Source organism: Anneissia japonica, unplaced genomic scaffold (genome assembly GCF_011630105.1).
Source record: "Anneissia japonica isolate Jap-2015-1 unplaced genomic scaffold, ASM1163010v1 scaffold1859_len985614_cov190, whole genome shotgun sequence".
NCBI lineage: Eukaryota > Metazoa > Echinodermata > Crinoidea > Comatulida > Comatulidae > Anneissia > Anneissia japonica.
This window is the reverse complement of record NW_022694754.1, coordinates 714,720-729,223: the sequence shown is the minus strand read 5'-3', so window position 1 is coordinate 729,223 and position 14,504 is coordinate 714,720. Positions and strand designations below refer to the sequence as shown.

At 32.9% G+C, this 14,504-nt stretch overlaps 1 protein-coding gene across 1 annotated transcript; it reads right to left on the bottom strand.

Moving 5' to 3' along the window:
* Positions 1-107: 107 nt before the first annotated feature.
* LOC117101263 lies at positions 108-14,199 on the bottom strand. Its single transcript, XM_033241217.1, has 6 exons — positions 12,948-14,199; positions 11,960-12,173; positions 4,544-4,667; positions 3,895-4,083; positions 3,211-3,363; positions 108-2,458 (listed from the first exon to the last, which is right to left on the bottom strand). The coding sequence occupies exons 2-6, from the start codon at positions 12,146-12,148 to the stop codon at positions 1,383-1,385; spliced, it is 1,731 nt and encodes a 576-aa protein (XP_033097108.1). The 5' UTR covers positions 12,149-12,173; positions 12,948-14,199; the 3' UTR covers positions 108-1,382.
* Positions 14,200-14,504: the final 305 nt, after the last annotated feature.

The following is a 14,504-nucleotide window of genomic DNA, read 5'->3' as shown; positions in this document are numbered from 1 at the left end:
TTAACATTGAAAATGGGGAAAATAACAGCATAGAATGATGTATAGATATGTAAAGATTAGTTTAGTGCAATAAAATTGATCACCCAAAATGCCCCCCCCCCCACATCCCAATGGTATCCTGGATATGGCCCTGAATATATGTAGGCCTATTATGATTTCAATTTCAATTTCAAAAGACATTTATTTCCATAGAAAAAACACACAAAATATACAATGCAGTATGATTTGAGATAAAATCGAAAACAAGCTATGGAAGAATGCATGATCCTGAGAAGATGAAGATAAATATATAAATAAAGAAAAATAATAATAAAAAGTAAATAAATAACAACTCAAGTCCATTTAAGAGCAGAACAAATCGAATTATGACTGAGGATATAATAATTTAATAGTATGACATTAGGTGTAGTTTGATTTTCTTTGAGAATGAGAGACAAGAGAAGCAGCATTAAAAAGTGGGAGAGAGAGATTATTCATCATTGTAGGCCTGAATATCTAATGTTACGTTAAAATAATTAGTGTTGTGGGCAGATAGTGTGGGGTAATTGTGTATAGAGTAATTGGGAATAAACATATTGCATAATGTTTTGGAAGAATAGAATGCTTAGCAGAGAATACAAATTTTCCTTGTTGGACTAAATTAATGTCAGTGAGTTTGAGAAGATTCAATTTTTAAAAAATAAATGGAAGAGTGAAACCGAGATGTAGTGCTACCTACTGTATGATCCTGATAGCCTTCTTTTGAAGAATTTGGAGTTTGTTGATGTTGGATAAATATGTATTGGCCCAAACAATGTTGCAATAGCTCAGATAAGGAAGAATGAGGGAGCAATAGAGGATAAGGAGGATGTTATTGGGTAAAAAGGACAATCTAGAAATGATACAAAGGCTTTTGGAAATTTTAAGTTCTATCTTGGTGATGTGTTTTTTCCATGTTAAGCTGTTGTCTAAATGTACTCCTTAACATTTTGCTGATTGAACAGAGGGATAACAGAGTTAACCTACTGTATGGTCATGGAGACCTAAACATCTAGAAATATCTAGTACAGTATATTTAATAATGGAAGTCGAATATCGCTTTCCAAATGTTTGTTTATAGATTGAGGCTGAGGGGGTTCCAATTCATACAGGTCCAAATCCAGTGTCACCCAGCTTATAATGTATAAAATATGCATTCTGATGTCTGCCATGCTGTGCAATTGCAATCAAACAACCAGTGTAGTTAAAATGGTATCAGTAATCTGTTTTGAATTCCGTTATTTACAAGTTTTTAGAATAGATTTCTCAAAAAAAAAAAAAAAAAAAACCTTCTAGATTACCTAGCTATATGTTTTATATAAAAATATTTATTAATTGATGACATTTTTTATAACAGTTTCAGTTTAGCTGCTATTGGGCAACCATTTTTGGTCTATAAACTTCCTGAGTTTTAAAGCTTCAATCCTTGTTAAGCCAAGATCATTGATAAGCATATCTTTTGAAAGGTCACAAAGAATGATGCCATCAATGTCATTTTCCTTAAATTTATCGGCAAGCCTTTCCAAGTGGAGAAGGTTCAGACAGTCTTGAACCTGATCTAAAGTTAGCATCTTAAGATCTTGTGGTAAGTCATCTTTTTGAGAAATTCGTCCATCGTTCATTTTTAAATTTTTTAATCTGTGCATTGTGCTGGCACCAATCTCTTCATACTCGCATTCAGAAATTGATGAAGCAATTTCATAACAGCTGGTTGACGAAGGGATTTCAGAGTTACTGGTTGACAAAGGGACTACAATTTTTGAAGGTGGAATTAATGGTAGTACTTGTTTGTAGTAATTAGGTATGCGGACTTGTGTTTTAGGCAGGTTCGGTTTGTTGTGAATCAATGAATCTGATTGGCTCCAACATGAAATGTTATCTGCGCACTGTTCCTGAGGTTTGTCAAGATCAAGTGGAAAATTACAGTTATTTTTGGGAACACACCCAAGCGATTCATAATATTTATGGGTCTCTTTACTACTGAGTATCAATGTTTTGTATTTATTTTCCTCATTCTTTTCATTTTGTTCTATTACCCGAGGAATCCATTTATAACTTTTTTTTATAGTTTTTTCCAATTTTGTATCAGGTGGATGTTTTAATAATTTCCGTGTGCTTTTCTTGGACTTTTTTCTTTCTTTTTCAATTGATTTACTGGTTAAATGTTCTGGGTGTGTATTTATTTTCTCATCAGATTGGATGTCTTCTTGGTGTTTGCCACCATTAATATTGTCCTCCGTGCTCAATAGCTGCATGCTTTGGATTTCTCTGTTATTGTATTCCTTATGAGTATTTATTTTGTCATCAGATTGGATGTCTTCTTGGTCTTTGCCTCCATTACTACCTTCCTTCCTATTCATAATTTCATTTTCGTCTGTGCTCAATGGCTGCATACTTTGGATTTCTCTGTTATTATATTCCTTTGAATATAAAGTAATTCCTACAATGGAAACAAACAAAAATTAAGCCAACCAAAAAAGAAGCTAACCCAATATTAGAATTTCTTATGAGTGACCTAAATAGTATTTTCTATTTGTAAATTCTTTTTTAAATGACAATAGGTCTCCCAATTATTCTTAAAGACTACTATTAAGATGAGGATATCATGGTATATAGCAGCTTTGGTCTCTTATTAGAAAAATATGTGTTTTTAAACTGTAAATTTAGGTGGTTCATCTAGAGCTATAAAAAAGTGGTTTTTAACAAGCTAAATTTATGCAACCCTATATATTCAGGTCCCAAGGTGGTCTCAAATAGGACAGTGAACTGTAATTGGATTGATAGGATTGATAAATGCTTTAAGTTGATATGATATATGGAAGCAATATAGATATTCCAAAACTAAAATTTTATTTTATTCAATATATTAACCATTAGCTAATGGATTTGCAAAATAAGTTTAAAAATTCTCACCTAACTACAAAGAAGGAATAAAGAAAATAACTATGTGAGATGAGAATTATACTAAAATGTTAAAACATGTAATAATAATAATGTTATATTTATATAGCGCATATTGTACATGCCCCTATGACAACTGAGAAAATAAAAATAAAATAATAACAATAAAGTAAAATAAAAATAATAATCATGATGACAATAATAACAATGAGGCTAAACTACTCCTATTCCTTAAACTAATTAATGGTGGGCCGTTGACTCCGAGGAGCTCATCTGCCCATTGTGTAGTACCTGGTAATGTTGGCTCATCATGCAACGGCGCTAACTCCTCACAAAGCTGAGTCCACTTTTCAAAGGTGTGTGTGTTGAGACCAGTGCCCAGTACAAATGTCTGCTGATAATGGTGTTTGAACACAGTTGGTGAAAAATCTGCAGTGCTCATCTCTAATGAAGAAAAATATGATTTACAGACTTTTTTTACCATATATTCTCACGTATAAGGCCTTCCGTGTATTGAGAAGATTTTTGAACAATTTTGTATGTTGAGCATATAAGGTGATTTTGTGACCTTTTAAATGTTCATCAAAATATTATTTCCTTGCATTTAAAATTGCGTTCATTCAGATCCCAGTTAGTGGCTTCGGACAATCTGCACGCAAGATTAAAAAATGTGTATGTGAGAATATACAGTACTTCAAAAATTCTTAAATTAATAACGAGTCAATTTGGATGAGTATAATAGGACTACTTGTTAAAACAAAACATTTTTTTCCATTCATGATTTTGTCAATCAAGGAATCACATAATATTTACTGTCAACAATATAACAGTCGATACAGTCGAAATTTGGATCCAGGTGCTTAAACAGTAGTTTAATGAACTGTTTACGGTTGTTGTTTTTTTTTATACTAACAAAAATCATGTGACTCCAGTGGCAGATTGTGTCCGTTAAAAGTTGCAAAATTGTTCACTGACCATCAAATAGTGAAAACCCAGTAAGGAATGTCATGCTATGTTTCCCTATGATCTTCATGCATCTGAAATCATAACTGGCAAACTTATTCCACAGTTCATCATTTTTGTAGTTGTACAACTTTGTATCACTGATTTCATTCCATTCACCGATTTCACTTTCCACTAATTTATCAGAAAGTGGCTGATAATCTAATGAGTATATAGAGAGAAAATTATTAAAATAATGATAAATGAGAAGGAAAATGCAAATGAAATAATGAATGAATTAGACAAAAGTTGCAGCAATTAACATTCTTTCTTATTACCATGTATTCTTGTGTGTATAATAAGAGGCTTTAATAGCAAATATATATGTGCATCACATACAAATTTTTGATTTGATACTGAAATGAAGCTACTAACTGTTAGTATTAAAAAAAATAACCCTTCATTGACTCCATTTTTAGCCTGCTAAATGCAGTATCAAAACCATAAAATCTTTTTAAATCTGGGGGTGTCTTATACTGTACGTGGATGGCTTTATATGTGAGAATATACGGTGTATTTATTTTACTGTTTTTACTCTAGAGATATTTACTATGTCATTGTAATTGTTCAGTAAAAGGGATGGTTAATAATTGTTACATTTAATTATATATATGCTAATTACTTTCATATTCACAATTTGATCTCCTTATTTTGAAGTTATTTGAGATGGGAATACTCAAACATTCTCCTTTGTGAGATTCCATGATAACCCTGTTTTGTTCAATTCCTCCTCTTATCCATAAGATCTATAGAAGAACAAGTAGATAATAATGTCGATAGGTTTATTATGCAAAAATTATTAGATTAAACGTTAATAGTGTATATACATTGGGTAATAATATAATATCATTTCAAAGAATAATTCCTATAATTAGTTCCAAAAGGACATACCTCACCAGTACAACTTTCAGTAAACTGGTCACCATAGAAGCTATCTTCAACCTTTGCAAAGACAGGAAATATACACCGAGCACATATATCTTGTACAGTATAAGTCTGTTTACTCCAAATTATTTCCTCAATAGATGCCATAAATTTTTGCAGTTCATCTTCTGGGATGTCTGAAGCCGTAGCCATGTTCAAATTGATGGAAAACAAATAAGCGTCAAATATAAAGCTCAAACCTGACATGAACAAATTCAAGTGTTAAAAGGCTAGTAATATATAGAATCCGTCAAAAAAGAAATGCAGAACAAAACTATAAACAAGCAAAAAAAAAAAAAAAAAGGATAATGATCATGAAAGCCTTGTATTACGCTTACTCAAAGCAACAGAAGGTTTACTAGGATTGGCAAATGCAAACATATATATCCCTTGGATGGTGAGGATGATCTATAAAAACTTGTTGGAAAACAAGGAAGAAGAACAAAGTATACTGCCAGAAAATGATTAGCATAAACAAACAAATACAGAAAAGGTTACATGCTCATGAGATAATTCTCAGTATATTGAATATTTATTAATCTGTTATGTTTACTTACTTTTTATAATCTGATTGTGTATGATTGTCCTTTGCCTTTTCATTATTTTTTATAAATTTCTGTAATTTCAATTTACCGTATGGTTAAATTTTGTATTTTTGTAACTAGTGGAAAGAGGAAATGATTGCAACAGTACTGTTGTCTCGATTGGCCCCATTTTCAGGCCCCCCTATCGGACATCTCTGAATCCACCGTTTTGCATGTAGCCTGTACTACCACGTTGAAATAACATCAGCCTACAATAGATTTCTTCAATTTATGATCTGCAGTGGAATTTAACATGCCAAACCTACCAAGTTCAATAGAAAGTCTCGCAAATACTGTTGAAGAAAGGGAGGCCCTGTTGAATGACCCAAACAACACCCATACCAGAATTTTATCAACAGCAATAGACCAACTGGACTGCACATTGCATCCGATAAGACGATTGTGAAACATTCAACATTCTCAAATTCTATAATATCCCGACAAAAAAAATCAGAGGAAGACCACGCAGAGTTCCATCCAAAGGCATTAAACGCCAGATGGCAATCTATAAGCCACTGCTTTGTGCAAATCATGCACAAAGCAGTGCGCCGACTCAGTACGCCTGGCTAACACTTTACAGTAGTAGGCCCTAAATAGTAACAGCGACACAAGTTTACTAAAAAGTACAAGATTTTTTTACAATTATTTGAAAAAATTTAAAGATTACCACAAGATTTGAAGTATCCTAAATTAGGCCTAGTTGCGTAGCCATGTGACAAATTCGGGGACTACTACTTTTTTTCATCGTATGACGCACGGTTCCCCAATTGGTTACCACTCTGCTGTTCAGTTCATGACGTTCCGATTTTAACCTTCATTATTATCTTACAATATTATTTACTATACGTACCTAATATATACGGATTTTAAACAATACTGACTTTTAAAAATCCAATATTTTAATTGTATATTATTTTGAACACAAAACTAACTCGAAGTGGCCTTTCTACTAGATAGTACTACTAGAAAGTCGTTTCCCAATGATGCCGAACAGTGGGCAATTTGACGCTGAACAGTGGGTAATTCGACATCGGATAGTGGGTAATTTGACGTCAGACAGTAATTAAGAGGTCACAACTTTAAAATAGAATTGTTTAGACATATATCATTTGATTCTTAATGTTGTTATAACCTGATGTTGCATTTACATCCTTGATTACAGTATTATTTTATTTTAAGTGCTGGCTTAGCCAGTAGTATGTAATTATTTCATAGTACACTAGAAAAGTAGCCGACTACTACTAGTACTACTCGCTCGGCCTACCACTACTACAAGGGTTACTACTAGCAGTACCTTCTGAGCACGTGTGCGAATACATAAAAACAAACAATCAATTGACACTAATCGGTGACTTATCATTGTCAGCTTATTTAGCGATAGTTTATTTAGCGATAACATAGTTTAGATTTACATGGAAATAAACTGTTGATTGTTAATATTCATTGTTCGAAAAAAGATTACAAGCTAAGTGATTATAGGGTAAATTCCGTCGTTGCGCCGTCGATATACCGTCGATATGCTGATTACTGAAAGATAATCACCAACGAAAAGTCGACGGCAAATAGACGTCTACTTAATTACCACCGGGGAGGTCTAGACTTGGGTGCAGAGAGCGGGGCCCAGAACCACGTGTGTAAAGTAGAGTACTGGGCGATTTACAACTGTCCATTTTCAAACGGGATATAACATTTTTTTTTTGACAATTACTTATTTTTAGTTATTTTTCTTTTTCTCTTTTATGCATTGAACGCACCAAATTTGTGGGTGCCGCTGAAACAAAGGTGTATGTTCAGTTCAGAATAAATAAATAAATTACAGTAATATCGCAAGTTGTCAGTAAAACCTTTACTGGGTAGGCAATGGTTTAGCCTTACATGTTTTTTTTGTTTTTTTTAAATGTGTTTTGCATGAAATTCATGGAAATTCAATTAATAAACGTTGTTTTATAAAATGTAAATATAATTTAGCTTAGTATAATGCAAAATTTCATCTATTTGATCATGGACAACGTTTTCGGAGGCATGGGTCTTAGCAAGTGATCACTTTCAACGGCAAGAAGAGCAGTTGCTGTACTGGATGTTACCACAGCTTCACAGGATGGTGATCGCGCTTCTTAAAACTGATGGTGGCCTGCGACTCCCGCTGCGACTACATCAGAAATAACTTTAAAATCGGATTTTTTAACGTTATATTTGTTCATCGATTCGTAAAATCACTGATATTACGATATAGTCTCACCAATGCATGGTACTAGGTCTACTGAACGACGTCCCAGTACCAAACCGACTATTTTTTTAGCTTCGACCAGGGACTTTCCCTGAGTTACGTACTTCTGTCAGTTCTTGCACACACAGGTGGCGTACAAAGGGACGTTCGCTAGCAGGTAAACAAGTCCGTACTTGCGTATAGGGCTGCACAGTCAGTCGTATTATGATTCATTTTAGAGAGTCGTCTGGGCGCGTTTTACGGTGCATCCAATCGGCCATAGTTAAAGTGGAGGAGCATAGGCCAAAACGGACTATCAGCATCCAAACGATGTGCTATTCAAACAGTGTTTTCAGACAGTTTTGGTAGAACAATAGAAAACGCGTCTGAACGCTGGTTTGTCGTCTGTATTAATTGGGCAATCGCGCCTTATGGGTCCCACCTTGGGTGACAGGTATTCTCTATATGTGTCCTATACTAATTACAGTATAATATTATATACCGGTATATAGAACAATAAATGTTCTTAAATCTTGTACTCGCTGTCAGTGAAGAGCTCTCCTTCACTTATCCTAGGTGCAGAGAAGACTGAGCCTAAATCCAGGCATACATTTTTCGAGGATCTTCAGCCAACCCATTTCTATGGAGAATGCAACAAGAAAAAGCACGCACTCAACAAATGATAATCCACACAGACTTCCACTAGCAATTGCTAGGGTTGACTACCTATTGTCATTATTCTTTTGTGGTGTATCAATCATTCATTCATGTGATGAGAATAAATAGAGACACATTGGCAAAGTTGTGTACCAAAAACTCATTTTGTTTAATATATATATATATATATATATATATATATATATATATTTTTATTTCCTTCACATCCAACAGCAAGTACACTCGCCACTTACAGGATGAGAATCATGCTTTATAAACCAAGTCTCTTTATGAGGCTTAGGGAGTGGAGTTGGTTTCGCCATAAGAAAAATTCCTGCTGTGACAGGAATCGAACCCAGGACCTTGGGCTCAGAAGGCAAGCATCTAAACCACTGAGCAATTAAACTGTACACATATTTTCTATACAAATTTTTTATTAGTAAATTTTATTTACTATAGAATTGACTGAATGTGCAAGTAGGAAATAAAACAAAATAATTATTGTATTAATTAAAACTGCCCCCTTATGACAGAAGGAAGCAATCCACATAATTAACATTTTGTGCTATTTACTGAAACATCTTACAATAATTCTAGGGAAAATGCTCCCAGACAATAAAAATCTCAATGTATGAAGTAATAATGTATTTTACAACTAAGACCTTGAAAAAAAAAATTGAAATTCCATTTTAGTTTTAGTCTATAATTGATCACTTCCTTTAGTCAGAAAATGTTAAAGTTAGGCTCCAGAGGAAAAACTGTTTGATATGTTTGATACTCAAAAATCTGTATATCATTTACCATTCCCCAGTTTTTCATCAAACAACTTTTTTCTGTCTTAGAAAAATCAGTTCTACAACATATCAAAATTGTTTTTTTGTCCGAAAATCAAAAACAATAAGAAAGCAGACAAATGAAAACTACCAATCCAAAATAATAAAAAAAAAGTTACATTAAACAAAATGAAAGGTACTGTACAATATTACTGAATACAGGTAAATGCCTCTTTTTTTAAACACATTAATAGAAAGAGAATCAAAATTTTTGAAAGATTGTAACATCAATGAAAGAATATGTCGGGCTCTTATCCATGGGGTGCGATGAGTATATACCCCCACACTTTGCAAATTGGAAAAAAGGTCCACATTTTTCAGACAAAAGTCTAGAAATGTCTGAATATAAAATTTGATATTTTGTTTATTAAGTGATAAAAGGAAATCTTAAATCTTTAGATTATAACTAGCAATCTCTCTATAAGCCAGTATATGGGCATTAAATTTCTGTAGTAATAACAAATCAAGATTAAACCGGCTCTGTCCCCCTGACCACATTTTGTCTAATTGTGCACACCCTACATCCCCCAAATGTTATCCTTGATATGGCCCTGAATGTATGTAAGCCTATTATGATACAAAGCATCTAAATTATCTCTTAAGTAGCATAAAAAGTGAAAAACTGGTTTTAATTCAGGGATATGTACAATATGTATTCTAATTTCACCATACCATGTAATTACAGTGAAACCACCCACTGGTGTAAAATTGTATCAATTACTGTAGCTGTTTTTTTTTTTCAATTCTGCTATTTACAAATAAAACATATTTAATTGATTTCTCAAAAAATACAATTTAGTTTACATAGCTCAGTTTTGTATATGAAATATTTATTTTTTGAAAACTTTTTAAAAACGGTTTTAGTTTAGCTTCTATTGGGCAACCATTTTTGGTCTATAAACTTCCTTAGTTTTAAAGCTTCGATCTTCGTTAAGCCAAGATCATCGATAAGTATATCTCTTGAAAGATCACAAAGAATGACGCCATCAATGTCATTTTCCTTAAATGTATCGACAAGCCTTTCTAAGTGGAGAAGTTGAAGACAGTCTTGAACCTGACTTAAAGTCAGCATCCTGAGATCTTGAGGTAAATCATCTTTTTGACGAATTGGTCCATCCTTTATTTTTAACGTTTGAAATCTGTGCATTGTGCTGGTGTCAATCTCATCGTACATGCATTCAGGGATTGATGCAGGAATTTCAATGCAACTGGTTGATGAAGGAACTACATCATAACTATTTGACTCAGAAACTAAAACGTTCGATGGCGGAATCGTTGGTAGTTCTCGTTCGTAGCATTTAGGTGTGCTGATTGGTGTTTTTGACAGGTTGGTTTGTTTGTGAATAGATGAATCTGATTGACTAATTGATGGGTATATGGCAGAACTAATCAACTCTGATTGGCTGCAACATGAAATGTTATCTGCATACTGCTCCTGAGGTTTATCAAGATCAACATAACAGCTGTTTTCGGGAACACTAACATGCGTTTCATATCTAGGTGACTCGTCAGTGCTCAGTAACAATTTTCCGTATTTTCCTTCTTTTTTCTTTCCTTGCTTCATTACCTGAGGAAGCAGTTTCCGGCTTTTCTTTGGAGATTTTTCCGGTGATATATCTGAGGGCTGTCGTCTTAATCTCAGCGTACCTGTTTTTGACTTCTTTTTTTCTTTTTCCGCTGCTTTACTGGTTAAGTTTGGTGAATGTTTATCTGTTCCTTTGTCTTTGCTATTGGTACCAGCCTTTGCATTCCTAAATTCATTTTCCTCTGTGCTTAATAGCTGTGTACTTTCCCTAGCGTGTTCCTTTGAATATGAAGTAATTCCTATAATAATAAAGAGAAAGATATATTTTAGAAGACTATTTTAACCAGAAAATTTAAACCAGTGGAGCATTCCTCATGAAAAAAGAAAAAAACCATATTACATACACATTCTGACTTAAATGCCTGCACCTAACACCTAACCATATTTGTAAAGTAGTTTGAAAATGACAACAAAAAATTTCTTCTTCCAATTCAAACCACATTTGGAATTGAGGTTGTCTTTAGAAAGTTTTTATCTAGACCCAGAAATAAGTGGTCTTTAAATGGATGTATGGTCTTTAATTAGAGAGAGAAATACTAGATGAACGCAAAAAACACGCAGAAGAAAGAAATATTAAAGATAATTATAATTTTAAATAAAATGTACCTGGTAAAGTTGGATCATCATGTTTGATAGATTTATTCATGAATGATGCTAACTCATGGCAAAACTGAGTCCACTTAATAAAGGTTTGTGCATTAAGACCGATGCCAAGTACAAATGTTTGCTGATGGTGGTGTTTAATCTGTCTCTTATACACATCTAGATGTGTATAAGAGACAGTAAACCGTCAGCGTATGTGACGAATTACCCACGTGCATGTTAGTTGCCATGATAACTGCGCGTCGTGCGGCGGATTACAAAGGACTAATGATATTTTGCACTAACATTAGACTGAAATATATTCTTCATTTCAACATTAATTTTACCAAAATTCTGGTGAATTGTCGTTCATGAGACTCACTTCGCAGAAAAAATTAATAAATTTTCTGTATATACTCAAATGTTCGTTTTCGGCACCTTATGCCAGCATTGTCAAAATGACAGATTAATGTTGCATAAGAACATGAAATTTTATAAAATTCGTAAATTTTAAATTGCTATAACTTTTCATTTTCTTGTTCAATTTTCACAAATCAAATTGCAGTTTATAGAAGAAATAGGTAATTTATAATTGTGTTAAATATCTTATATAATATGTGAAGAGTAGTAATATTTAGTATTTATATATTATTTAGTGCTATCATACCTCACCAGTACTGTAACTGTCAGTAGAGTGGTCACCAAGGAAGCTGTCCTCAACCCTTGCTAAGATCGGGAATGAAGACCGAGCATATATATCTTGAACAGTATAAGTCTGTTTGCTCCAAATTATCTCCTCAACAGATTCCATCATTTTCTGCATCTCATTTTCTAGGATGTCTGAAGCTTTAGCCATGGTAAACCTAAAGGAGATATATTTTCTAAACCATATTCTATTAAAATAGTAATTTGTGGGAACTAATGGAGTAGTGGTATAGATTCAGTCTCTATACTAGTGGTGGATCTTTGATATATATTTAGGAGACACAAACTTTTCTAACAAAGGAAGTCTTGAAATTTCTAGTGGGAGCAGTGAGCTACAGGGCTTTGGACTCAAATCCTAAAACTTGACAATTGTTATTTCTGAAGACTTTTTTGTTTTAATGAATCAAGATTGGCCGGCCCAAAAAGGATGTTAGCTTCCTCTTTCCCACAGAAGCTACCATGCTCTTAACATTGAGGTCAAGGTTCAGTTCTCCTCTGGAGTTGCCTATGCATCCACATTGTTTACTATTGCAAGGTTCAATCAATGTATTGTCAATGTTAACTTTAACAAATGATTAAAAACCATATTTAAAACTCAATTATTATTTTAATTTCCTATATGAATATTTGAAATTTATTCTACTTGTTTGTTTTAAATAAGAATTCTGATTACTATATTCAAAATAATGGAATATTCAGCTGTAGGAACCTAATGTGTTACGTGTGTTCCACTGACATTTTACAATATGCATACATTACTTTTCTGAAAGTATTTATATATAGTATTATTCTTTCCTATATATTTTGTGGCAGTTATTATATACAAACAATATAAATTTAATTTCAAATGTAATATTAGAAGTTACGGTAATAGAGTTTTAAATATGATTTGTACTGTAGTTATTCATGTTAGTTGTTGACATTGGATTGTACCTTGATTTTCTACTAACCTTGTTGTATGCGTCCGCAACTTTGGGTAGCTCAAATTAGAACAGAGTAACTGCGATGAACATCTGTGCTATCTCTGAATATCATCTGCGAGTTAAAAGATTCAAACCGGTATGATGCAAACCTATATACTGCCACAATTGATGGGAATAAGTATTTTCAATGATGGTCAAAAAAGCAATTGGTTGACGTGATCAAAGTTATGATATCTGACTTTCATTTCCGTGTGCTATAAAATTGTAATATTAAACAAAGGGGTTTGGTGACCCAGTATGTAAAGATTAGTTGTTTGCTTGGTTGAACTTGAATGTAAAGTTTGCGCATTCATTGAAACATTAACAATCTCAGTAAAGGAGGTCTACATGCCTTTATATTTTCCATGTAGCTACAATTTAACTGTTCTATAATTTTCAAGAGTAAACATTTTTTAAAAATAGTGATCTATGAATAGACTCTCATTATTGCAACATTTTATTAGTTTTGATGCTTGCTTTCAGTTTGTAACGACTGTAAGTTTACATTTTGTTTTCTAGATATAAACAATATTTGTATCTCATGATAATTATTCAAATCTTTGTTCTCAAATTGATATATGTAATTTGGCATTTTTTAAGAGAGTTTTATAGCTTGGAATTCCATCCCCTATCATGTAAAGAGACCTTACTACAGTAGGTACCTTTAGGAGTAGTGTTTTGAGTTTAAACTCTTGAGGATATGTATGGTTTTATTTTCTGTATTCTGTACTTTTATGTGTTAATTGTGTCAGTTGGGAGGCTAGTGGTTTATAGACTGACTGCCTTTAATGCTTTATATTTACGTGAATGTGGATTTTATTTTAAGTCATTTTGAAACTGATTTGAAGGAGAGAGCACTGTTTTGAAGTGCTTGGTAGGAATGCATGGGTGATGCGCTTTATATTTACGTGAATGTGGATTTTTATTTTAAAGTCATTTTGAAACTGATTTGAAGGAGAGAGCATTGTTTTGAAGTGCTTGGTAGGAATGCATGGGTGATGCGCTTTATATTTACGTGAATGTGGATTTTTATTTTAAAGTCATTTTGAAACTGATTTGAAGGAGAGAGCATTGTTTTGAAGTGCTTGGTAAGAATGCATGGGTGATGCGCAAGATGATAATACTCAAGCAGTGGTTTTGTAAGTAGTGTCAGCAGTGGGGAGGAGTTTGGGATAGAGGAACATTTCCAATAACAGACCACTCAGGCTACTACCAACATTCAGTAGACATTGTCGCGTTGTCAAGCCTCACACGGAGCTGAGATAGATTCGTCAGCTAACAAAGTATATTTTATTTATTTTTTATTTATTTACAAACATATTTTACATGGATAACATTTTCATTAAAAAAAAAATGTTCTAAAAAATGGTCCATGAATTAAATATAAAGTAAACAATTTACAAATAACAAGAAGAAATATTTTTGGATTTTTTTTTTTACAATATTTGAATGAATTTAAACAAATCTGAAATATATTATAATTGAATTTGAAAATATATAGAAAAATATAATTATTTTATGAAAAGTATGGTTTAATTTTAAATT